The 24765-nt window shown below is 45.3% G+C and overlaps 1 protein-coding gene across 1 annotated transcript; it reads left to right on the forward strand.

The window, feature by feature from the left end:
• Window positions 1-107: 107 nt before the first annotated feature.
• CALR3 (calreticulin 3) lies at window positions 108-24449 on the forward strand. The gene is made up of 9 exons (XM_025916528.2): window positions 108-213; window positions 503-604; window positions 3558-3761; window positions 10450-10544; window positions 13797-13985; window positions 18081-18188; window positions 18284-18415; window positions 19402-19494; window positions 24230-24449. Exons 1-9 carry the CDS (start codon window positions 123-125, stop codon window positions 24371-24373), a joined length of 1158 nt encoding a protein of 385 aa, XP_025772313.2. The 5' UTR covers window positions 108-122; the 3' UTR covers window positions 24374-24449.
• Window positions 24450-24765: the final 316 nt, after the last annotated feature.

The following is a 24765-nucleotide window of genomic DNA, read 5'->3' on the forward strand; positions in this document are numbered from 1 at the left end:
GCCAATGGTGCCTCAGGTCACAATCGCGAGGCGTGACGGGAGTTGTAGTCTTGGGACGGTCTGGCACTTCGCCGAGACCGCTGGGAGCAAAGGGGCGTTACAAGAAGTGCAGCGCGCACTCTATGGCTGTGGCTCCCGTTCCGCTGTGGGCGGTCTGCGTGCTGCGGGTGGCGTTGGCCACCGTCTACTTCCAAGAGGAATTTCTAGACGGAGGTGAAAAGGCGATGTCCGTGGTGGTGGGAAAGTAGGGGCGAAAGCTCCTCCATCCTTGGCTGCCCAGCGGATAGCCAGAGTCGCCATTGGCACCAGCCCATCGCCGCGGGGTCGGTGGTGGCGAAGCTTTGAAGCCTCGAGCCCTCCGCCCCCCGCCCCCGCGCGCGCGTGCGCGCTCACACACACACACACACACACACACACACACACACACACACACACACACACCCCTCCCTCCATGATTCAAATGAACAGTCTCAGCTCTAACCGGTGTTGTTTCCCCCTACAGAGCGCTGGAGGAACCGCTGGGTGCAGTCCACCAATGACTCCCAATTTGGGCATTTTAGACTCTCGTCGGGGAAATTTTATGGTCATAAGGAAAAGGACAAAGGTTAGTGTAGGAATGGTGAGAAAATGGAGCTAAATATCAAACACACACGCCTCACCTCCATAGCAACCTTCCGAGGTAGCTGTGGCACACCCATAACACCTCTTACAGCCGTTTCACGGGTGGGGAAGCTAAGGCTTGGATAGGGCCTGGCATTACTTTTTCTCTTTCCTTTCTTTACTTGCCCAAGGTCGCTCCATTGTATACCCACTAGTGGCAGAAGTTTGGAGACTCCAGGTCTTTGACCTGCAAAAGGAAAAAGATTAGGGGATACTTCTCATGTTTATTTCCACTTTAAGAAGGAGAAAAAAATCGACCTAAAAGTTACATGCTGTCAGGTGTATAGATCGTAGGGGTATAGAAAGATGAGTGTTTACATTTGTACGCCCTGGATCAGATAGAGAATGTTTTCAGAGCCCCCACCCCCTTGCACTGCCCATCCCCCAAGTCAGTAGCCTCCTAGTGCCAAGGATAACTTCTGTCTTCTTCTCATTTCTGATGTTCAAACGTGGACAAACTACACACTTGTTTTTTGCACGGCTGGTGAGATAAGAATGGCTTTTACATATTTTAATTGTTGGGGAAAAATCAAAAGGGGAATGGTATTTTATAATGTATAAAAATTACATAAAATTTAGTGAAACATATGAAATGTCAATATCCATAAGTAAAGTTTTAATGGAACACAGCCATGATCATTCATTGACTTAGGTTCTTTGGCCTTTTGCATGCTGTAAAGACAGTAAGTTGGCACACAGACTGTATGACCCGCGAAGTCTAAAATACTTGATCTCTGGCTTGGCAGAAAAGATTGGCCAACCTCTGGTTCGGATGAAAAGTTTTCCTCTTTTCACCAGCCTTCCACTCCACCTCTGTCTTGACTCCACTCCTCCGGTGTTGTCCTGTCGGCAGCTTCTGGTTTTCTTTTCTTTCTTTCTTTCTTTTTTTTTTTTTTTAATTTTTTAACATTTATTTATTATTGAGAGACAGAGCATGAGCATGGGAGGGGCAGAGAGAGGAGGAGACACAGAATCTGAAGGAGGCTCCAGGCTCTGAGCTGTTAGCACAGAGCCTGATGCGGGGCTCGAACTCACAAACCCAGCGAGGTCATGACCTGAGCCGAAGTCAGACGCTTAACCAACTGAGCCACCCAGGCGCCCCAGCTTCTGGTTTTCTATTGCATATGCATTGTGTTTTAAGTTACACGTGGACCGAAAGAGTTGGTCACGATTCAGCCCATGGGACAAAAATGGAGTGAAATTAACAGATTGTTTCATCAAGGTTGTCCAAGGATAGGGGTTTCCATTTGGGTTTTTCCGCACCACATTTTTTCCTCCTCCAATCTGGCATCCTGAGATGCTGTGTTTCCTTCACTCCAGCACACATTTAGTGAGAGCAAATGGGCAAGGCACTGGGGATACCCATTAGTTTGGCCCCTTTCATTGTGATCTCCAATGACCATCACACAGAAGCCATAGATGGAAAGATGAATAGAATTCAGTCAGACAGAAATGGGAAGAGGTGAGAGACGATGGGGGTGGCCGAGGAGGGTGGAGAGACGGAGAGGTGGTGAATCTTGGCCTTAGGAATTGCCTGGGTGGTAAAGGGGTAAAGGAGGGGAGATCCTATGAATTCTTTGAGAAAGGGAAGGGTGGGGGCGGGGAGAGAATGGAGGAGAAAGAAAGAGAGGAGTGTGGTATGGGCGGTCAGTCATGAGTTCAGGCTTGGACGTATCGACAGAAAATGTCAAGTGCATTTATGATGGATCTCTGCATAGGCAGGTTTGGGGGCAGGAATGTGGAGCAGGGAAGACTAGATGATAATAAGACTGGCTCCGTTTTCAATAGTGTAAGATAAGGATTTGGTACAGAGCCTAGTGGCTACTGAAAAGGTGGGGGGGGGTTCATCTTGAACACCTAAACTTCTAAAATATGAGGTGATTCATGTGACAAAAGGGTGGTATCTTTATAAAAAAAAAAAGGGGGGGGGCGCCTGGGTGGCTCAGTCGGTTGGGCGGCCGACTTCAGCTCAGGTCATGATCTCGCGGTCCGTGAGTTCGAGCCCCGCGTCAGGCTCTGTGCTGACAGCTCCGAGCCTGGAGCCTGTTTCGGATTCTGTGTCTCCCTCTCTCTGACCCTCCCCCATTCATGCTCTGTCTCTCTCTCTATCTCAAAAATAAATACACGTTAAAAAAAAAAAAAAAAAAAAAAAAGATGGCAACTGTGGGCCAGCTCATCCAGGGCAGGGAAGCACTTTTTTACAGGTCAGCACTCTGTTCTCCATCCACGGTCGTGTGTCCTAAGCAACTCTTTTTTTTTTTTAATTTTTTTTTTAACGTGTATTTATTTTTGAGGCAGAGAGAGACAGAGCATGAACGGGGGAGGGTCAGAGAGAGAGGGAGACACAGAATCTGAAACAGGCTCCAGGCTCTGAGCTGTCAGCACAGAGCCCGACGCGGGGCTCGAACTCACGGACCGTGAGATCATGACCTGAGCCGAAGTCGGACACTTAACCGACTGAGCCACCCAGGCATCCCCTAAGCAACTCTTTTAAGACAGGAATGAAAGAAAAGACGTAGGATGCTCTGGTTTTTAACGAAGTTGCCACACGAGCTTTATTGTGTGTTCCCACCCCTTGGAGGATGAATGGAAGCAAAATTAACTCCTTATCCACTTAGACTGCACATTTGTCATCTACAGCTGAAATGTTTCAATTTAAGACACAACAGTGGTAATACTGAGCACAGAAACAACGGGGTGTGGAAATAGAAGGTTTCTGGCAGCAGAGAGACTGTTAGTGGTATGGCCATCCCATATTATTGTGAAGGTGTGTGTGAGGCCCTGGGCTGATGTGAGTGGTTATTCCTGGGGGCAGGGGGAAGGGTGACCATTTAATTCCCTGCAGCACTGAGTGCACGTGCCATTCCTAATCCTTCACGAGTCCTTTTTGTTTAAAGGTCTGCAAACCACGCAAAATGGCCGATTCTATGCCATCTCGGCACATTTCAAACCGTTTAGCAACAAAGGGAAGACGCTGGTCGTTCAGTACACAGTGAAACACGAGCAAAAGATGGACTGTGGAGGGGGCTACGTTAAGATCTTCCCTGCAGATGTGGATCAGAAGAACCTGAATGGAAAATCTCAGTACTATATTATGTTTGGTGAGTTCAGATAGCACAAAACAACCATTTCTGATGACTTTGAACCCTTCCACTTGATAGAATTACTCAGAGCAAGACTTTGCTTCAGTAGTAGTGTTGAGTATATCCAACCAAAGGTTTTTAGTACCGTGAAACCTAATTAACATTATAAAAAGACAACTGTACCATTCTATTGTACTTTTTTTTTTTAATTTTTTGATGTTTATTTATTTTGAGACAGAGAGAGACAGAACATGAGCAGGGAAGGGGCAGAGAGAGAGGGAGACACAGAATGTGAAGCAGGCTCCAAGCTCTGAGCTGTCAGCACAGAGCCCGACGTGGGGCTCGAACCCACGAACCGTGAGATCATGACCTGAGCCGAAGTCGGCCGCTTAACCGACTGAGCCACCCAGGCACCCCTCTATTGTACTTTTGAGAGAGTTATTTATGCGATAGTAATGTAGTCCCAAGTATTTGAAATACATCAGGACTCAGCAGACTTTGGCCACGGGCCACATCAGCCCACGGACTGTGTTTGTTACGCCCCATGAGCTGAGAATGGGTTTTAATGTTTTTAATGATTAAAAAAATTAAAAGAAGGCTAATATTTTTGACACATGAAAATGGTAGGAAAGCCAAAAACATTTCCTACCTAGCCCTTGCTGACCCCTGGAACACATTAAATATCTCCTGATACCAGGAGTAATTGATTAAAATTTGTGCTACAATTGGCATGGGACCACATTGGGCCACAGGAACTGGACATAACTGAAGCGTGTGGGTTCAAAAAGTTTTCAGGATAAAGAGGATTCTGGGAAAATGGAATAGGACGCACCAGGAATCCATCTCCCCACCTGGACAAAAATCAACAGAATATGATGTAACTATTTTGGAACTCTGAAGTCTGTGGAAGGATTGCTTCTTCCAGGGGAAGAATGGGAAGGTTAATTTTGGGCAATTTCAGCTTTTAGCACAGGAGACCTACCCATCCCCCATTTCAAGCCACACGGCAGACAGCTGTGCATGTGCTCCTGGAGCAGCCTATACACAGCTTGCCACAGCCAGGGTGGGCAAAAAGGACCCTGTCCTCCCAGTATCAGGGCTCTGAACTCTGATCGCTGCTTCTGATCACAGAAGTGCAAACAAATGAACAGCAGAGTTTCGTGTGTTATTGAAGTTAAACTGGTGTAAATTCTAATTAGAGCATTATAACTTCAAGGTGTTAAATGTAACCCCCATGGTTCCTCCACAAAGGAAATAGCTATAGAATATACACAAAAGGAAGTTAGAAAGGAATTTAAACATTTCCCTACAAAAACTCAAAACGAAAGAAGGGGCGCCTGGGTGGCTCAGTCGGTTAAGCATCCAGCTTCAGCTCAGGTCATGATCTTATGGTTTGTGAGTTCAAGCCCCGTATCGGGCTCTGTGCTGAAAGCTCAGAGCCCAGAGCCTGCTTCAGATTCTGTGTCTCCCCCTCTCTCTGATCCTCCCCCACTCATGCTCTTTCTCTCAAAAATAAAAAAAATAAATAAACATTAAAAAAGTTTTTTTCAAAGAGGTTGAAAGTGAAAGGATGGGAAAAAGTATTCCAGGCAAATAGCACCCAAAAGAGAACAGAGGTGGCCATACTAATATCAAGCAAAATAGACTTTGAATAAAAGATTACAAGAGACAAGGGACATTATATATTAATAAAAAGGCCAAAAAAAAATGTAATAACTATAAACATTTACACGCCTAATGAACTTCAAAATATATGAAACAAAAACTGATAGAATTGAAGGGAGAAATAGGCATAATAAAGAGTACAGCAGAGATAAATGAAATCATGAATAGAAAGACCAGAGGAATTCAATGAAATCCAAAGTTGGCTCTCCAAAAAGGTCAACAAAATTGACAAAACCTTTACCTAGATGGACAAAGAAAGAAGACTCAAATTACTAAAATCAGGACTGGGATGTTACTACCACTTCTGCAGAAATAAAAAGAATTATATAAGAGAGTGCTAAGAACAATTATACACCCAAAAATTGGATAACCTTGGTAAAATGGACAAATTCCTAGAAACACAAAACCTGCCAAGACTCAATCATGAAAAAATAGAAAATCTGAAGAGGCTTATAAATAGTAAGGAGCTTGAAGCAGTAAACCAAAATCTCCCAATAAAGCAAAATCTTGAATCTGATGAACCTCTCACCAATTCTACCAAACATTTAAAGAAGGACTAACACCAATCCTTCTCAAACTTTTCAAAAAAAACATTGAAGAGGTGGGAACATGTACTTCCTAACTCATTCTATGAGGCTAGCATTATCCTGATACCAAAGCCAGACACTAAAAGAAAACTACAGACCAATATTCTTATAAACACTGATGCAAAAATCCTCAACAAAATACTAGCAAACAGAAGTCAGCAGCATATTAAAAGGATTATACACCATGACCAAGTGGCATTTCTTCCTTGTCTGCAAGGGTGATTTGAAATATGAAAATCAGTCAATAGTATATGCCGCATCAACAGAATGAAAGAAAAAAAGAAACACATGATCATCACAATTGATGCAGAAAAAGCATTCGACAAAATTCGATACCCTTTCATGATAAAACAGTTGACGAACTAGAAATAGCGGGAAACTACTTCAACATAATCAAAGCCATGTATGAAAAACCCACAGCAGACATACTCAGTGGTGAACGACAAAGCTTTTCCTGTAAGATCAGGAACAAGGCAAGCATGGCCACTTTCACCACTTTTTTTTTTTTTAAGTTTGTTTATTTTGAGAGAAAGAAGGGGAGAGAGAGTGCCCAAGTGCAAGCAGGGGAGGGGCAGAGAGAGAAGGAGAGAATTCCAAGCAGGGGTTCGAACTCACAAATCATGAAATCATGACCTGAGCCAAAATCAACAGTTGGATGCTCAACCAACTGAGCCACCAGGTGCCCCCACTTTCACCACTTCTTTTTTTTTTTTTAATTTTTTTTTTTAACGTTTATTTATTTTTGAGACAGAGAGAGACAAAGCATGAACGGGGAGGGTCAGAGAGAGGGAGACACAGAATCCAAAACAGGCTCCAGGCTCTGAGCTGTCAGCACAGAGCCCGACGCGGGGCTCGAACTCACGGACCGCGAGATCATGACCTGAGCTGAAGTCAGCTGCTTAACCGACTGAGCCACCCAGGCGCCCCTCACCACTTCTTTTCAACATACTACTGGAAGTTCCAGCCAGAGCAAACAAGCAAGAAAAATAAATAAAAGCCATCCAAATTGGAAAGAAAGAAGTAAAATTATCTGTTTGCAGATGATTTGATCTCATATAGAGAAAACCATAGAGATTGCACACAAAAAAAAAACCTATTAGAATTAATGAATGAATTCAGCAAAGTAGCAGGATACAAAGTCAACACACAAAAAACAGTTACGTTCCTATATGTGAACAATGAACAATCTGAAAGGGAAGTTACAAAAATAATTCCATTTACAATAGCATCCAGAAGAGTAAAATACTTAGGAATTAAGCAAGGAGGTGAAAAATTCATACAATGATAACTACAAAATATTGCTGAAAGAAATTAAAGAAGATGTAAATAAATGGAAAGACATTCCATGTTCATGGAATGGAAGACTTAACAGTGTTAAAATGTTAACACTAGCCAAAGCATTCTACAGATTCTAAAAACAATACACAGATTCAATCCAATTCCTATTAAAATTCCAATGACTTTTTTTTTTTTGGCAGAAATGGAAAAACCCATTCTCACATTCATGTGGAATCTCAAGGGACCCTGAATAGCCATAACAATCTCAAAAAAGAAGAACAAGACTAGAGGGCTCAAGTGTCCATCCGCAAATGAATGGATATACAAATGTGGTATCCATATAATGGACCATCATTCAGCTTTATAAAGGAGGGAAATTTTGATACAGGCTACAACATGGAAGAACCTTGAGGACATTATTCTAAGTGAAATAAGCCAGTCACAAAAAGACAAATACTATCCAATTCCACTTACTTTATTTTAGGTCCTTGGAGTAGTCAAAATTATAGAGCCAGGAGATAGAATGGTGGTTGCCAGGGGCTGAGACAGGGGAGAATGGGGAGTTAGTGTTTAATAAATACAGAGTTCCAGTTTTGTAAGATGAAGAGTCATGGGGATGGGCAGTGGGGATGGTTGCTCAACACGGCAAATGTATTTAATACCCCTGAAGGTACACTTAAAAATGACCCAGACAGTAAATCTCATGTGTATTTTACCACAGTTAAAAAATAAGTGAAAAAACTCTTTAAAAAAATTTTTAATGTTTATTTATTTTTGAGAGAGAGAGAGAGAGAGAGAGAGAGAGAGAGAAGGCAAGTGGGGGAGGGGCAGAGAGAGAGGGAGACACAGAATCTGAAGCAGGCTCCAGACTCTGAGCTGTCAGCACAGAGCCCAACGCGGGGCTCAAACCCACGAACCGTGAGATTGTGACCTGAGCCAAAGTTGGATGCTTAAGCGGTTGACTGAGCCACCCAGGCACCCCCCAAAAATATTGGAAATGTGATTTCAAAATATCTGTCTGTAATTCAAGTTTGGGGAATCTTATTTTAAAGTTCTTTTCTCTTGTGACATGGATGTATTGCAGAAGTTTTCTCTGTCCTGGTTTTCCAGTGCTTATCTTTGAATTTATTCTGATCAGCATCAGCCTTCAGACACCTGTTACACTGTTCTCATGTTTGTATGTACAGCTGGTCACAGTGTTATAGAAGTAGAGAGAATAGATATTATATTATTTATTGAATCTGGATATAGTCCTGCCCTGTCTTGGAGGGCAAGGTGACTTCTCTAAGGCCACCACATTACATATATGCAAAGTTTCCACCAATTGCATAGTCCCTGACCCCTGCTCTCTTCTCCACCATGACTCCAATTTACTGTTGCATTTAAAATCTGGAACGAGGGGCGCCTGGGTGGCTCAGTCGGTTGGGCGGCCGACTTCGGCTCAGGTCATGATCTCGCGGTCTGTGAGTTCGAGCCCCGCGTCGGGCTCTGTGCTGACAGCTCAGAGCCTGAAGCCTGTTTCAGATTCTGTGTCTCCCTCTCTCTGACCCTCCCCCATGCATGCTCTGTCTCTCTCTGTCTCAAAAATAAATAAACGTTAAAACAAATTTTTTTTTTAAATAAAAAATTAAAAATAAAAAAATAAAATCTGGAACGAAGAACAAACATCTTTATTTTGATTAAAAAGGAAATTAAAATGTCTTCATTTAGGTTATTTTTATTTTCTTAAAACAGGATGCCAGCGATACAAATGCGGTCTTAAATTATGTTTAAAACCCTAGGAAACAGGTAGCACAGCTTCCATTTTGCAAATAAAGAAACTGAGGCTCACGAAGATTAAACTTACTTGCCCCAAATCAGGTCAGCCTGGCTTTAGAGCCTATCTGTCTACTCCCATTCCTTCATAAAAATCCATTACATGCATAAATATTTTATGATCGCTCTTAATGGAAAATGTCCAGATTTCCCAGGCATGCCCGGGCATGTTCTGAAGCCTAATTGAATATTTAAAGCATGTAGGTGCTTAGAAATCAGAAAATTCTGACCAACTTTGAAGGGAAAATTTCATATTTTAATCCTGAGGTGGTAGACTTTCATACAGATAGTTCACATACCATAGCTTTTGTTTTAAAGATTGAACTGGAATGTTTTCCAGTGATTAAAAAAAAAAAAAAAGGAAATTACATAAACATTGTCCTCTGAGAACTCAGCTGGGAGGTAGACATGCTGTTCTTTGTGGGTCCCTCAGGATGCTGCTTCTAAGTTCAATGTCATATCCACTCTGGCAAATTGATGATATCCTTTAATTATGTGCAGCCTGGATCTCTCTTGTTCTGGAGATTCATCACTGCAAGTTGTAGAAAAAAAAAAAATTGCCGTCATCTGCTTGTGTTTACACAGGGTTTGCCTCACAGAATCCCCAGGGGCGGGTGCAGCCCCGGGTCAATGGATGTGGTGGAATTTGATTCGAGACAGAAAGACACCCAGAGGGTCTAGTACATTCCGGAGGCTTAAGCTCAGTAAAGCAGCAGCAGGGTAATTCCAAACATCCTCAGAAGGTTGGACAAATTTTCCAGATACCTCCTGCAAACCTTGTTTACTACATTCAGAAAGTCTTAGTCTGAATATGTGCCTGCGTGTTGTCTTGGGACACGCATAATGATAATAACAAATATTGAGCATTGCCATATTAAATGCTTTACATACCTGAGCCCATTTAATTGGCAAAGTAGCCTTGGAAGTCAAGATTAACATCCCCATTTTAGAGAGCAGGACATGGGGGCGTGGGTAGCTGCGTAGCTGCAAATATGTCTTAGCACAGTGAAAGAGAGCGGAGATCAGAGCCAGCTAGTCCCTCACCTGGCACAGGCCACCTCTTAGAGCTTCAGACCAAGGACCCAAGTCTCAGGCAGCGTGCCAAGGATGCTTCCCAGACTGGTAAATCTTTTTCTTACATGCTGCCTTACACTTGAGTCCAAAGTAGTTGCAGTGAACTGAGAAGTCACCTGAACCAAGAAGGGTGCTGCTGTCCATTTCAGTATCTCTATGACAACGTCTGATTATTCCTGCACCTATAGACTTCTGGTGCCTTGTATATTATTTCACAATGATTGGGGGTTTCCTGGGGTGATGCATCATAGAAAGAAATTGAGAGCAGCTAATATTTTTTTTTGTAGGGCCCGATATTTGTGGATTTGATATCAAGAAAGTTCATGTTATTTTACACTTCAAGAATCAGTATCACTCAAACAAGAAATCAATCAGGTGTAAGGTAAGTGCTTCTGTATTCAAATCTGTGATTGTGTTAACTCTTTTTTTTTTAATGTTTATTTATTTTGAGAGAGAGAGAGAGAGAGAGAGAGAAGGGAAGGGGCAGAGAGGGAGGGAAAGAGAGAGAATCCAAAGCAGGATCCACACTGTCAGCAGAGCCCAACTCGGAGCTTGAACTCACGAACTGTGAGATCATACCCTGAGCTGAAATCAAGAGTCGGATGCTTAACTGACTGAGCCACCCAGCCACCTGTGTTAACTCTTAATGACAGCATGAATTTAGAGAAAATCCTTTTGATCTTAAAATAGTTAACTGAGCCAGGTATGGATCTTAGCAAACACACCCCCATGCCCCAGGTTTCCAGTTTAGCAGTGTTATTAGAGATATTTGCCTACCCCTTTGGCTTGTTTTCTGACGTTTGTACCCATCAGGAGGGCATACTCACTTTTCACTGTGAGCTGTGACATCGTATTATAATCTGCCTTATAAGGGTTACAATAGAATAGTCACATTTCAGCGGTATCTGTCCTCACTATGGAATAAAATATTCAGGCTGGGACACAAAAACATCCTGAAGAAATTAATCTTCAACATACCAAAACATTTACAAATGGGAATGTTTCTAAAATGGAAGCATACTTTCTTACTTTTTACCACGGATCCTGTGAAAACAACACTGATGCCTTCATACCTCCACGGCCTAGCCCAGGGCTTCTCCAAAGAGGCGGTTTGCATCACGTCCCTGGCTCCGGGCCCGCGGAAAGGAAGTACACTCCCTGATGCAACCCCTCTATTTGAATGTAGCCACCAGGAAGCAGGGACCTGACTCCTGGGGCATCTCCAGTGCCCAGAGCTTCAACATGGGGGGCCTCCACAAGTCTGGGCAAATCTGGGCAGGAGGCCTGGGTGCATCTGGAGAGCACAGTGACTGCACAGAGGGGAAGTGTCCATAATCTCCACTTATTCAGTCCTGACCCAAGCAGGGGTGTGTTCGGTCTCTTCACAAAGCCCCAGGGAGTCTCCCGTTGGCAGCCTCATTGCTCTCTTGGGGTCCCACCCGCCGACCTGGTGGCTGCAAAGGATCATCAGGTCCTCTTTAAATGGAGAGGCCTGAAATCACTCCTGTGGGGGTGAGGGAGAGCTCGAAGGCCAACTGAGTGCACAGGTTTTACAACTGATTCCCGAGGAATTGTTCAGTTGCACATTGGATGTGTGGGAGAGCCCGGGGATGACACTACAGAGGCCATGAAGTCTGGCCTGGACTGTGCTGGGGAGGTCAGAGCATGACAAGCTCAGGACAGCAAGCCTATGGGGCCCCGAGTGGCACCCGCAGACTGATGATGCCCTCAGACATGTGCTATTTCTGCACCTGCTAGAAAAAGAAAAGATGCTTCTGTTGAAGGAGCACTGACTCACAGCAGGTTGTTGGTGTTCCCAGTGAGAAGAAGCCATATCCGGTGGGGTTGGATTCATTCTGTGATGCTGTGAAAGAAAGGCTGAGAATCTCCCCTGCAGGCAGTGGTCAGCCCTCAGGGGTTTTCAAGGAGAGGGGCAGATCTGCCTGTTAGAGAAATACCTCAGATGTTCTGGGGGGCGGGGGCTGGAGGGACAGGGTGATCGATAGGCAGGGAGAAGGGTGAGACTGTGAGGCCAAGGCTTCAATGGGATACAGAGCATGGGACCGTTTTTGACAGATGATTCAGGGGTGGGACCCAGAGGACTTTGTGATGTGTAGAATTCGGCTAGTGGGTATGTGGTCGATGAATCTCAGCAGCATTGCTGTTAATCAGGGGGAAACAAAGACCAGTGAGGGGCCAGGCCACACTCGAGAGATGTGTTTGGAACCATTGGTTGTGGACTCCTGGCAGACATCCAGGTAGAGGTGTCCAGAAAGTTGTTGGAAACTCCGCTCTGTAGCTCAGGCCAATGGTTAGGATTAAAGATCCTGGTTTGGATCCATTGCATATGTGTGGGAGAGGATGTTATCCCTCAGGATGGCCAATGAACCCAAAGTCTAAATTAGGAAAGGTGAGTGGAGACAAAGACGGGCAGAGATCAGGGAGGGAGCATTGGGAGAAGCCTATACTCAGCTGTCACAGCGAGCTACAGAGGTTGAGAGGAACACGGAGCAGACAGAGCCATTGGCCGTGGTGTGGGCAACAGCCTATGTCCCTCAGAGCAGAGCAGAGGGGTACTGAAGAAGCTATTACTTTTGGCTCTTAGCAGGGGGAGAATCCTCCTGATGGAGCCTTTAAGATGCTGAGACAGTGGTTCCCAAACCTGAGCCCTGAGCAGCATCAGCATCTTTGGAAGGTCTGTGCAGGAGACTGGAGGGTCCATTCAGGTGCTGATACAGCAGGTCAGGCTGACCCGGCGACAGACATTTCTAGGGCATGCCCCATGACAATGACCAGGCAGCCCCACTGCTGACAGGCAGGCACATCTTGGGCACCCCCGACCTCCCCAGACACCTGCCCATCCACCTCCCATCTGTCATTTATTGAATGCTTGCCGAATGCTTCCCTTGTGTCTGGTCTGGGGCTTTTTAAAAAAAATTTTTTTTTTAATGTTTATTTATTTTTGAGACAGAGAGAGAGCATGAATGGGGGAGGGGCAGAGAGAGAGGGAGACACAGAATCGGAAGCAGGCTCCAGGCTCCGAGCCATCAGCCCAGAGCCCGACGCGGGGCTCGAACTCACGAACCGTGAGATCGTGACCTGAGCTGAAGTCGGACGCTCAACCGACTGAGCCACCCAGGCACCCCTGGTCTGGGGCTTTTAACTGTGACCAAGAGAGACACTAGGCCTGCCCTTGCTAGACAGCTCAGAGCATTAGAAAGGTCCCCCCTGTGTTGAAAAAATAGACTGGGCTTCATCTGGTATCTTTCAGAATACAGAACAGGAAATTGTTTTCCGCATAACTTTTTATAAACTGAACAGAGCAGTGGTGTTTGGTTTATTACACCAAGACCCTGTCATAACCACCTGTTGGGATTCTAGGTGGGAAGCATTGTCTACACATCAGGGAACCAGCCACTCAAGAGAAGTCAGCTGGTAGTGTGGAAGTTTTCTACAAGGGAACGATTTCTTCTGTGGGCCACATTTTGTAGTCAAGTCAACCCCTGTCCCTAGAAACACTCTTCTTGCTGTTTACAGCAAAGCTTTGACCAACAGCGACTTAAATCACGTACGTAGACCTGCCCTGAAATGTCAAAGGTCTCATCGTTATCCTTTCTCCCCTTAAAACGTGCAGGTTGATGGATTTACACACCTCTATGCTCTGGTTTTAAGACCAGACCTCACTTACGAAGTGAAAATTGACGGTCAATCAATTGAATCCGGCGACATCGAGTATGACTGGAACTTAACGTCACTTAAGAAGATGGAGAAGTCCTCTGCAGAGTCCAAGGATTGGGACCAGGCGAAAGACGACAAATCCCAGGTGTGCATTTTCCGCGAACATCTCCACAGAGTGTGCCAGTGGAGTTTGTAAGCACGCAGGTCCTGTGTGATGGCTGCATGGCTGGTAATCATGATGCCCACATGGTCACAACCAAAGTGCCCTCCCTGGAGCATTTGCCGCTGAAACCGGCCACATAGCTTCACGTTTCCAGGGATCGTGAAAGGGTCTTACAATATTTGTGATGAAAGTGAGCAAGTTTTTTTTTTTTTTTAACCCATGTGTTGTTTTTTTTTTTAAGGATATTGCATCAGCAATCTTTATAAAAGTGATTTTTTTTCTTATTTTGCTATTCTGAATTTGAACATGAAGTATTTTTTGAGCATCGCACTTGTGACTGACGACCAAGAATCAGTTAACGTAATGGGTCTGCGTTAGTTTTCCTAGGGTTGCTTAACAAAGGACCGCAAAGTGGGTAGCTTAAAAATGACAGAAGTGTAGGGGGGCAGGGGGAGCCAGGGTGACTCAGTGGGTTGAACATCCGACCTCAGTCCAGGTCACGATCTCACGGTTCGTGACTTCAAGCCCCACATTGGGCTCACTGCTGTCAGCACAGAGCCTGCTTCTGATCCTCTGTCCCCCTCTCTCTGCCTCTCCCCCACTTGCGCTCTCAAAAATAAATAAAACGTTAAAGATCATGACAGAGGGGCGCCTGGGTGGTTCAGTTGGTTAAGTGTCTGACTTTGGCTTGGGTCATGATCTCATGGTTCTTGAGTTCGAGCCCCCACATTGGGCTCTGTGCTGATAGCTCAGAGCCTGGAGCCCACTTCGGATTCTGTGCCTCCTTCTCTCTCTCTGCCCCACCCCTACTCGCTCACGCTCTCTCTCTCTCTCTCTCTCCAAAATAAATTAACATTAAAAAAAAAAGGACAAATGTATTCTCTCATGGTTCTTGAGGGCAGAAGGCAGAAATCCAGGATATCAGTAGGGTAACACTCCCTCTGAAGGATCTTGAGGACAATCCTTCCTTGTTTCTTCCAGCTTCCGTTGGTTCCAGGAGTTCCTTGGCTGGTAGACCTCAATCTCTGCCCCACCCCCCGCCCCCACATGGCCTCTTCTTCTTGTGTCTCTCCTATCTCTTATAAAGACGTTTGCCATTGGACTTAGGGCCCACCTGGATAATCCAGAAAGATGTGCCTCGAGATCCTTACCTTAATTACTTCTTCAAAGATCCTTTGTTCAATATAAGCTTGCATTCCCAGATTCCGAGATTTTGGACGTGGACAAACCCTTACCCGGAACTACCACTCAGCCCACTACAAGCTACCTTCTGTTTTGTTTTGTTTTGTGTTTAGTTTACATTTATTTATTGTCGCAATGTTTTGTTTTGAGCATCAAACACTACTCCAAACCCATGAACCACTTGCCTTAAGACGGTTGTCTTTGCTGTACGGCAATTAATGTCTGTGTTTACGATTAATTTCTGGCAACTTAAACCTGCTCAGTGGCCTTGCTGTCTGATAATCAAGTATGTCGTCATAGACAATGTAATCATTAAAGCAAAAGAGCAAAGTTTCTCCCTCCCTTACTGAACTACCTTAAAAACAGACCAAAAAAGTAGTTTTCACCTGGAAAGAGCACTTACTTTAAACAAGGTACAGAGGGGCCCTTGGGTGGCTCAGTCGGTTAAGCGTCCGACCTCGGCTCAGGTCATGATCTCATGGTCTGTGAGTTCGAGCCCCGCGTCGGGCTCTGTGCTGACAACTCAGGGCATGGAGCCTGCTTCAGATTCTGTGTCTCCCTCTCTCTCTGTCCCTCCCCCCCTTGTCCTCTGTCTCTCTCTCTCTCTCTCTCTCTCTCTCTCTAAAAAATAAACAGTAAAATTAAAAAACAAGCAAACAGAAAAACAAGGCACAGAATGGCGAAGAAACTGACCTTGCAGCCCTCTGGCTATGCAGGAGAGGACACAGGTCTTAGGATGAAAGTCCTGGCTGCCTCTGAGCTACAACGATGCGGGCTAGCAGTGTTGTGTGCCTTAGGGCTGAGCGTACTTGAGGTGGGTCCCTGGTGGAGCCTAATCATACGCTCAGAAGCTGGCCTCCAAACTGGCTGTGTTTTGTCCATATGTTCAGTTCTGTGTGAACTCCTAAGCAAATTAGTTCATTATGGCATTATGATTTGACAGCCTGCAATTATAAGGAGCTGGCTACTCGGATTGCATTGTAACCATTTCCTGGTCCCAGCACAAGAGTGGCTCATCTGTTGCCAGTTGAGGTGGGAGCAAAAAAGCCGACCGGGAGCCACCAAGTCCTACGTGTCAGTCATTAAGAAATATTGCATATCATGAAAAAGCCCCAGTCTTTTTTGTTTGTTTGTTACTTTTGAGAAAGAGTGCGTGTGAGCAGGGGAGGGGCAGAGAGAGAGGGAGACAGAGGATCCCAAGTGGGCTCTGTGTTGATAGTAGTGAGCCTGATGCGGGGCTTGAACCTACGAACTGTGAGATCATGACCTGAGCCAAAGTCAGACACTTAACCAACTGAGCCCCCTAGGTGCCCCAGTCTAAGTGCAAAATGTTACAATTTTTCAGTTATTCTAAAAGAGAAAACGTCATTGTACACAACTTTTAAGTTTTTATGCGTTTTTTTAAAAGTTTACTTATATATTTTGAGAGACAGAGAACACAGGCAGGGGATGGGCAGAGAGAGAGGGAGAGAGAGGATCCCAAGTGGTCTCCGTGATGTCAGCACAGAGCCCAACTCGGGGCTCAAACCCACGAACCATTAAATCACGATCTGAGCTGAGATCAAGAGTCAGACGCTCAACCAACTAAGCCACCCAGATGCCCCTGTTTTTATATGTTTATCTGAATATTAATCCATAGCACCTTTTATTCATCCGTTTATGTTTTTATAAAGGCTTTTTTGGTGTTTATTTATTTTTGAAAGAGAGAGACATAGAGTGAGCAGGAGAGGGGCAGAGAGAAAGAGAGACACAGAATCCGGAATGGGCTCCAGGCTCTGAGCTGTCGTGGGGCTTGAACTCACGAACCGTGAGATCGTGACCTGAGCCAAAGTCGGACGCTTAACCCACTGAGCTACCCAGGTGCCCCATTCTCATCCATTTATTTATTCAACAAATATTTGTTCAACACCTCCTGAGCCACATACAGACATAGAGACTCAGATATATGTGTATATATATGAGTGCATGTCTACATGTGTATATGTGTATACAAGTGTGCATGTGTGTTAACGTGTATATGTGTGCCCACATCTATTATACACACGGATTATACGTGTGTGTGCATGTATTATATGCATGCATATGTGCATGTATGTGTATGCATATATTTATATGTGTATACTGTGACTGTTAATATACATATGTATATATTTTATATAATATATGTGTAAAGTCTAAATAACATAACTGCTTTTCTCCTGCTACCCAGCAATCCCCAGGTAAATCCTGGAACATTTCTTGGTTGTCCAGCCTCTCTCTCTGGAACATTCCATGCACGACTGTGATGTAGAAGGACAGACCACCTAACCAGCAGTGACTGTGTGGCCCCTTCCCCCCAACATCACTTCTGTCCCAACATTTTTTTTTTAATTTTTTTTTTTATTTATTTTTGAGACAGAGAGAGACAGAGCATGAACAGGGGAGGGCCAGAGAGAGAGGGCGACACAGAATCCGAAGCAGGCTCCAGGCTCTAAGCTGTCAGCACAGAGCCCAACGCGGGGCTCGAACTCACGGACAGTGAGATCATGACCTGAGCCGAAGTCGGATGCTCAACCGACTGAGCCACCCAGACACCCCTGTCCCAACATTTTTAACTTTAGCCACTACGTTGAGTTTTCCAGACTGTTGTTCCTCACCAGCTTGGGAAGGGCGGTGTGATCATACCAAGGCTTAGGGAGAAGATCCGGGCAGCGTGGGGCCCAGACACCCTCGGTGGGACTGAGAACCCTGAGCACTTGGCCCTTTGATCACCAAATTGATGGGCAAATTATGATTTGACAGCCTGCAATGGGCCCACGCATGATGGGCCCATGGGCCTGCTCCTGCCTCCGGGTAGCTAAGAATTTCTTTTCTCAAATCTGAGATTTGATTGTTTTTTTCCTTACACATGGTAAGGACTGGGAGAAGCATTTTCTGGATGCCAGTGCCAGTAAGCCAAGCGACTGGAACAGCGAACTGGACGGGGACTGGCAGGCACCGATGCTGCAGAAGCCTCCGTACCAGGTGGGTGGTGTCTTCTTCCTGCGATGCCCCAGGATGGCCCTCCCCCGCCTCCGCCTGCGTCCCTCCGGACCCACACTTAGGTTCTGTTGTTGCAGGATGGCCTGAAACCAGAGGGTATAGACAAAGACGTTTGGCTCCATCAGAAGCTGAAAAACACCCATTATTTGACGGAATACGACCTCTCAGAATTTGAGAACATTGGTGCCATTGGACTGGAGCTTTGGCAGGTTACTTGGTTTTAAATTTGCTATCACGCGGGGGTGCCTGGGTGGCTCAGGAAGTTGAGCGTCCAACTCTTGATTTCAGCTCAGGTCATGATCCCGGGGTCGTGGGATAGAGCCATGCATCGGGCTCAGCCCCCGAGCATGGAGCCTATTTGGGATTCTCTCTCTCTCTCTCTCTCTCTCTCTCTCTCTCTCTCTCTCTCCTCCCCCCACTTCTGCCCCTCCCCCGCTGAAAGAAAGAAAAAGAAAGAAAGAAAGAATGAATAAATAAATAAATAAATAAATAAATAAATAAATAAATAAATAAATAAATAAATTTGCTGCAGTTTGATAACTCTGAGCTTCAGCCTAAACTCCTGCATTTGCATAGCTGGTATTCCTTGAACTCCTACTGTGTACCTGGTACCCATACCTGTACTCAAGACGTAATTCAGCCATGAACAAAACAGACATCCTTTCTGCCTTTTTTTTTTTTTTTTTTTTTTTTTGCATTTCCTGTCTGCCTCGCTGCCCCCTGGGGATTTGTCACTCCTCAGCCTGGAGTTGATCTGTGGGGCCCATCAGCTTTAGGCCAAGACTGCAGATTCTGATGCTAGCAGAGTGTCCAGGGTGGAGCCTGAGATCCTGCCTCCCCAGCAAGCTCCCAGGTGGTGCTGACGCTGCGGGCTGACTTTGCACAGTCAAGTTCTCGGGCAGTGGTGGGCGAACATCACAAGCGCTCGAGTCCCTTGAGTGCTCTTCGGTCTCCACGCCCAGGCAGCATCCCAGACCGGTTAAGTCAGCATCCCTGGGGGAACACCAGGCATCAGGAGTTTCTAAGTTTGAGAACCAGTGCCTCGGAGGGAAGGGATGCTTCAGAAATGGGTTTAGGCACGTGCTACTGTTGAGATCCAATCACCGTTAGGGTCCTGAGCCACATACAATTGCTTCTTGGTGCAAAGTTGTTGTATTTGTCACATCAATAAGGAAGGCCTTATTTTCATCTACAGGTGAGATCAGGAACCATCTTCGATAACTTCCTGATCACAGATGATGAAGAGTATGCTGAGAATTTTGGCAAAGCCACTTGGGGGGAAACTAAGGTATGACACACAATGAACTTTTTGTTCATCATTTATTTCTGTACTTGAGTCTAACATATAGGAAAAGGCTTGATGGATTTTTATTAGTAAACGTCCCACCCAGATCAAGGTACAGAATGTTACCAGCGTTCTGGGAACCTCCTCATACCCCCTCCCTGCAGGTAGCTGCCCCCAAAAAGAACCTCTATCCCATTGCCGTACATTTGACCTCCTTTTGAAATTCATGTAAGTGGAGCTATCCAATAGTTACTCATTCAGGCAGTGCTGTGAGGTTCATATTATCGAATACAGCAGCAGCTCATTCTTACTGTGTGAATATTCCAGAAGGTATATATCCGTTCTCTGTTGATGCAGCTTTGGATTGCTTCCAGCTTGTGGCCTCACGAATAAAGCTGTTACCGTCATTCCCGTGTGTGTCTTTCAGTGGACACATGCCTGGGACAGGACAGCCTGGGTCACAAGGTCCCACACAGCCCAACAGTTTTCAATGTGTCATCCTCTTTTCTGTTTCCTTTTGCAGAGGTTGAGAGTTACAGTTTATGCCGCATCTTTGGCCACGCTTGGTATCATTGTCAGTTGTTGACAAGTCAAATTTACTGAGGCATAATATGCACACTGTAAGATTTATCCTTTTTTGGTGTGGAAGCCTATGACTTTTGATAAACGCATACAGTTGTGAAACCACCAACAAAGATCCAGATGTAGGGGGGCCTGGGTGGCTCAGTCGGTTAAGCGTTTGACCTCGGCTCACGTCACGATCTCATGGTGTGTGAGTTCGAGCCCCGCGTCGGGCTCTGTGCTGACAGCTCAGAGCCTAGAGCCTGTTTCCGAGTCTGTGTCTCCCTCTCTCTCTGCCCCTCCCCTGCTCATGCTCTGTCTCTCTCTCTCTCTCAAAAAATAAATAAACATTAAAAAAATTTTTTTAAATGGGATGAACTGGGGGTGCCTGGGTGGCTCAGTCAGTTAAGCGTCCGACTTCAACTCAGGTCATGATATAATGGTTTGTGGGTTCAAGCCCTGCATCAGGTTCTGTGCTGACAGCTCAGAGCCTGGAGCCTGCTTCAAATTCTATGTCTCCCTCTCTCTCTCTGCCCCTCCCCTACTCATGCTCTTTCTCTCAAAAATAAACATTAAAAAAGTTAAAAAAAAAAAAAAAAAAAAAAGAACCAGATGTAGAACAGGATCATCATCCCCAAAAGTCTCCTTGGGCCCTTTGGAGCCAAACCCTCTCCCACTTCAGGCCTCCACTGACCTGGTATAGCCTCAACTATACAGCCTCAACTTTTCCAAGTGTCATGTAAATGGAGTAACCTAGCATGTGGTCTTCTTGAGCCTGCTCCTCAAGCATTATGTGTCTGAGATTGAGCCATGTTTGGGGTATTAGTCAGTAATTGGTTTCTTCTTATTGCTGGGTAGTTTTATTTTTTTAAATTTTTATTATTTTTGTAATCTTTATTTATTTTTGAGAGACAGAGAGAGACAGAGCATGAGCGGAGGAGGGGCAGAGAGAAAGGGAGACACAGAATCCGAAGCAGGCTCCAGGCTCAGAGCTGTCAGCACAGAGCCCGATGTGGGGCTCGAACCCACAAACTGTGAGATCATGACCTGAGCCGAAGTCGGACGCTTAACCGACTGAGCCACCCAGGCGCCCCAGTAGTTTTTTTTTTTTTTTAATTTTTCAAAGTTTATTTATTTATTTTGAGAGAGAAAGGAAGTGGGAGAGGGGCAGAGAGAAGGGGCGAGAGAGAATCCCAAGCAGGCTCCGCACTGTCAGCGCAGAGCCCAACGAGGGGCGCTAATTCACGAACTGTGAGTTCATGACCGGAACCGAGATCAAGAGTCAGATGCTTGGGGCGCCTGGGTGGCGCAGTCGGTTAAGCGTCCGACTTCAGCCAGGTCACGATCTCGCGGTCCGTGAGTTCGAGCCCCGCGTCAGGCTCTGGGCTGATGGCTCAGAGCCTGGAGCCTGTTTCCGATTCTGTGTCTCCCTCTCTCTCTGCCCCTCCCCCGTTCATGCTCTGTCTCTCTCTGTCCCAGAAATAAATAAATAAACATTGAAAAAAAAAATTAAAAAAAAAAAAGAGTCAGATGCTTAACCAACTGAGCACCCACCAGGCACCCCATTGGTAGTTTTATCTGTTCACCAGTTGACAGACAATTGGGTGTTTCCAATTTTTGACATATGATCAAAGCTGTTATGAATATTTACTTAACAGTTTTTTTTCTGTGTGGATGCGGGCCTTCAGTTCTCTGGTGTAAATAGCCAGGAATAGGTGGGTCCTACAAGAGGGGTTTAACCCCAGAAGAACCTGCCAGGCTGTTCCTAGGGGGGCTGTGCTGTCTCGCATCCTCAACCAGCACGGGGATTGTGGGTTTCTCTAGGCGTGTAGGGGTATTTCCAGTTTTAGTTTTCTTACCCTGGTAACAAATGAAGGTTGGCCCTGTTTTATGGCTTTCGTGGCCCTTTGGATATCCTTTTTTGTGAACCGCTTGCGTTTGATTTATTGCTTCAGTTGAAGTGTAGTTGGCGTACAATATTGTATTGGTTGCAGGAGTACAACATAGTGATTCAACATTTATGTACGTTAAGAAATGTTCACCATGATAAGTGTAGCTACACCTGTCACCGTACAAAGTTATTACAGTATTATTGACTATATCGTCTATGCTGCACATGACATCCCCATGACTTATTTATATTTTATAACTGGAAGTTTGTACTTTTTGACCCCCTTCACTCATTTTGTGCACCCTCTTTCACTCCCCACCCCCCACCGTGTCTGATAAGCACCAACCTGTTCTCTGTATCTATGAGCTTGGTTTTTTTTTTTTTTATTATTATTCCACATATAAGTGAGATCATATGGTATTTGTCTTTCTTCATCTTACTTATTTCACTTAGCATAATGCCTTCAAGGTCCATCCGTGTTGCTGCAGATGGCAAGATTTCATTCTCTTTTATGGCTAAGTAATATTCCACTGTGTGTGTGTGTGCGTGTGCTTGTGTGTGTGTGTGTGTGTGTGTGTGTCACATTTTCTTTATCCATTCATTGGTTGGTGGGCAGTTGGGTTGCTCTTAGTCTTGGCTGTTGTAGATAATGCTGGAATAAACATGGGGGTGCAGATATCCTTTTGAGACAGTGTTTTCGTTTTCTTCAGAGAAATACCCAGAAGTGGAATTACTGGATTATATGGTATTACTGTTTTTAATTTGGGGGGAACCATCATACTGTTTTCTGTAGTGATTGCCCCAATTTACATTCCCACCAATAGTGTATGAGGGATCCCTTTTTGCCACATCCTTGGCCAGCGCTTTTTATCTAGTGTTGTTTTTTTTTTAATATATATAATAGCCATTCTAACAGGTGTGAGGTGATATCTCATTGTGGTTTTAATTTGTATTTTCCTGATAAGTGATAATGAGCATTTTTTTTATGTTGGCCTGTTGGTCTGTGGGCCATCTGGATGTCTTCTTTGGAAAATGTCCATTCAGATCCTCTGCCCGTTTTTTCCATCAGATTTTTTTTTTTTTTTTTTTTGCTATTAAGGTGTATAAGTTCTTTATATATTTTGGATATGAACCTCTCATTAGATATGATTTGCAAATATTTCCTCCCATTGAACAGGTTGCCTTTTCATTTTGTTGATGGTGAGGGAGCCATTTCTTCTTGAATCTGATTTCTCCCGTAAAGCTTTTTTTTTTTTTTTAATTTTTTTTTTTTTCAATGTTTATTTATTTTTGGGATAGAGAGAGACAGAGCATGAACGGGGGAGGGGCAGAGAGAGAGGGAGACACAGAATCGGAAACAGGCTCCAGGCTCTGAGCCATCAGCCCAGAGCCTGACGCGGGGCTCGAACTCCCGGACCGCGAGATCGTGACCTGGCTGAAGTCGGACGCTTAACCGACTGCGCCACCCAGGCGCCCCACTCCCGTAAAGCTTTACCAAAACTCTTTTTCAGTAATGACTACGGGAACCTTCTTGATGTTGTCTGCACTGCTAACCCTTGTGTTGATCACATGAGCCTGGATTTTTGTCACTTAGGTTCTGAGGACTCCTTTCACTACCCATTCACTGCTCAGCTGATTGAAGGACAGGGGCCCAGGTACTCTGGGAAGAGAAGGAAGCGGATGGGTGTATTTGTGTCCTGTGGCCACTATAACAGATTACCACAAATTGGCTGGCTTAACACAACACAGATTCATCATCTCACAGGTCTGGATGCCCGAAGTCCAAAATCACTATCAGTGGACTGAAATCAAGGCCTCAGCAGGGCTGAGCAGGCTGAGCAGCCCTCCAAGGGCTCTGCGGGAGCATCCTTCCTTCACCTCTTGCAGCCTCCGGTGGCCCCTAGTGTCCCTTGGTTTGTGGCCATGTGGCTCTGTTTCTGCCTCTGTCTTCACGTGGTCTTCTCTTCTGTGTATGTGTCAAATCTCTCCCTGTCTCCTATGAGGACATTAGTGATGGATTTTAGCGTCCATTTGATGACCCAGGATAATCTTCCTATCTCAACATGTTTAACTTAATCATATTTGCAAAGACCCTTTTCCCATAGAAGGTCCCATTTACAGGATCCGAGATTAAGGCCTGGCATCCTTGGGGGCTCTTCTAAGCTGCCCCCAGGCGGTGTGGAGGCTTGTAGAAGGCAAGGGCAGGCTGAAGTGGATCCCCAGTCCACTCCCTGGAAACACAACCCCCAGCGGCTAATGTCTCATGTGTCTGTTTCTTTCTCCAAGGGCCCAGAAAGGGAGATGGATGCCATACAGGCCAAGGAGGAAGTGAAGAAGGCCCGTGAGGAAGATGAGGAGGAGCTGCTGATGGGCAGGTTTGGTGGGCACAACAAAGGTTTCCAGAGATTTCACAGGAGGGACGAATTCTAGTCATTCCCACCCCAGATAAAGATGATGGGTAAAACCTTGCTTCTACTTTAATCTACATTTAAAAGTGCAAACATCAGCATATGTGGTAATCTGTCCAATTTTCTTTGAAAATGTTCCTATGCTTCTCAGTGGGGTCGGCCTGGTTTTCCCTGGGGCTCCCTCCCTGCTGCGCACAGAGATTTTTCTCCACAAATCTGAGTGCTAGAAGCTACAGGCCAGTGACAGTCTGGCCCAAATCATGATGCTCTTCTCTTAGCCCCCAAAATGTTTTATAAATAGAAGTTGGTAGGGGCACCCGGGTGGCTCAGTCAGTTGGGTGGCCGACTACAGCTCAGGTCATGATCTCGCGGTGTGTGAGTTTAAGCACCACATCGAGCTCTGTGCTGACAGCT

Source organism: Puma concolor, chromosome A2 (assembly GCF_028749965.1).
Source record: "Puma concolor isolate L17-30 chromosome A2, mPumCon1.1.hap2, whole genome shotgun sequence".
Lineage (NCBI taxonomy): Eukaryota > Metazoa > Chordata > Mammalia > Carnivora > Felidae > Puma > Puma concolor.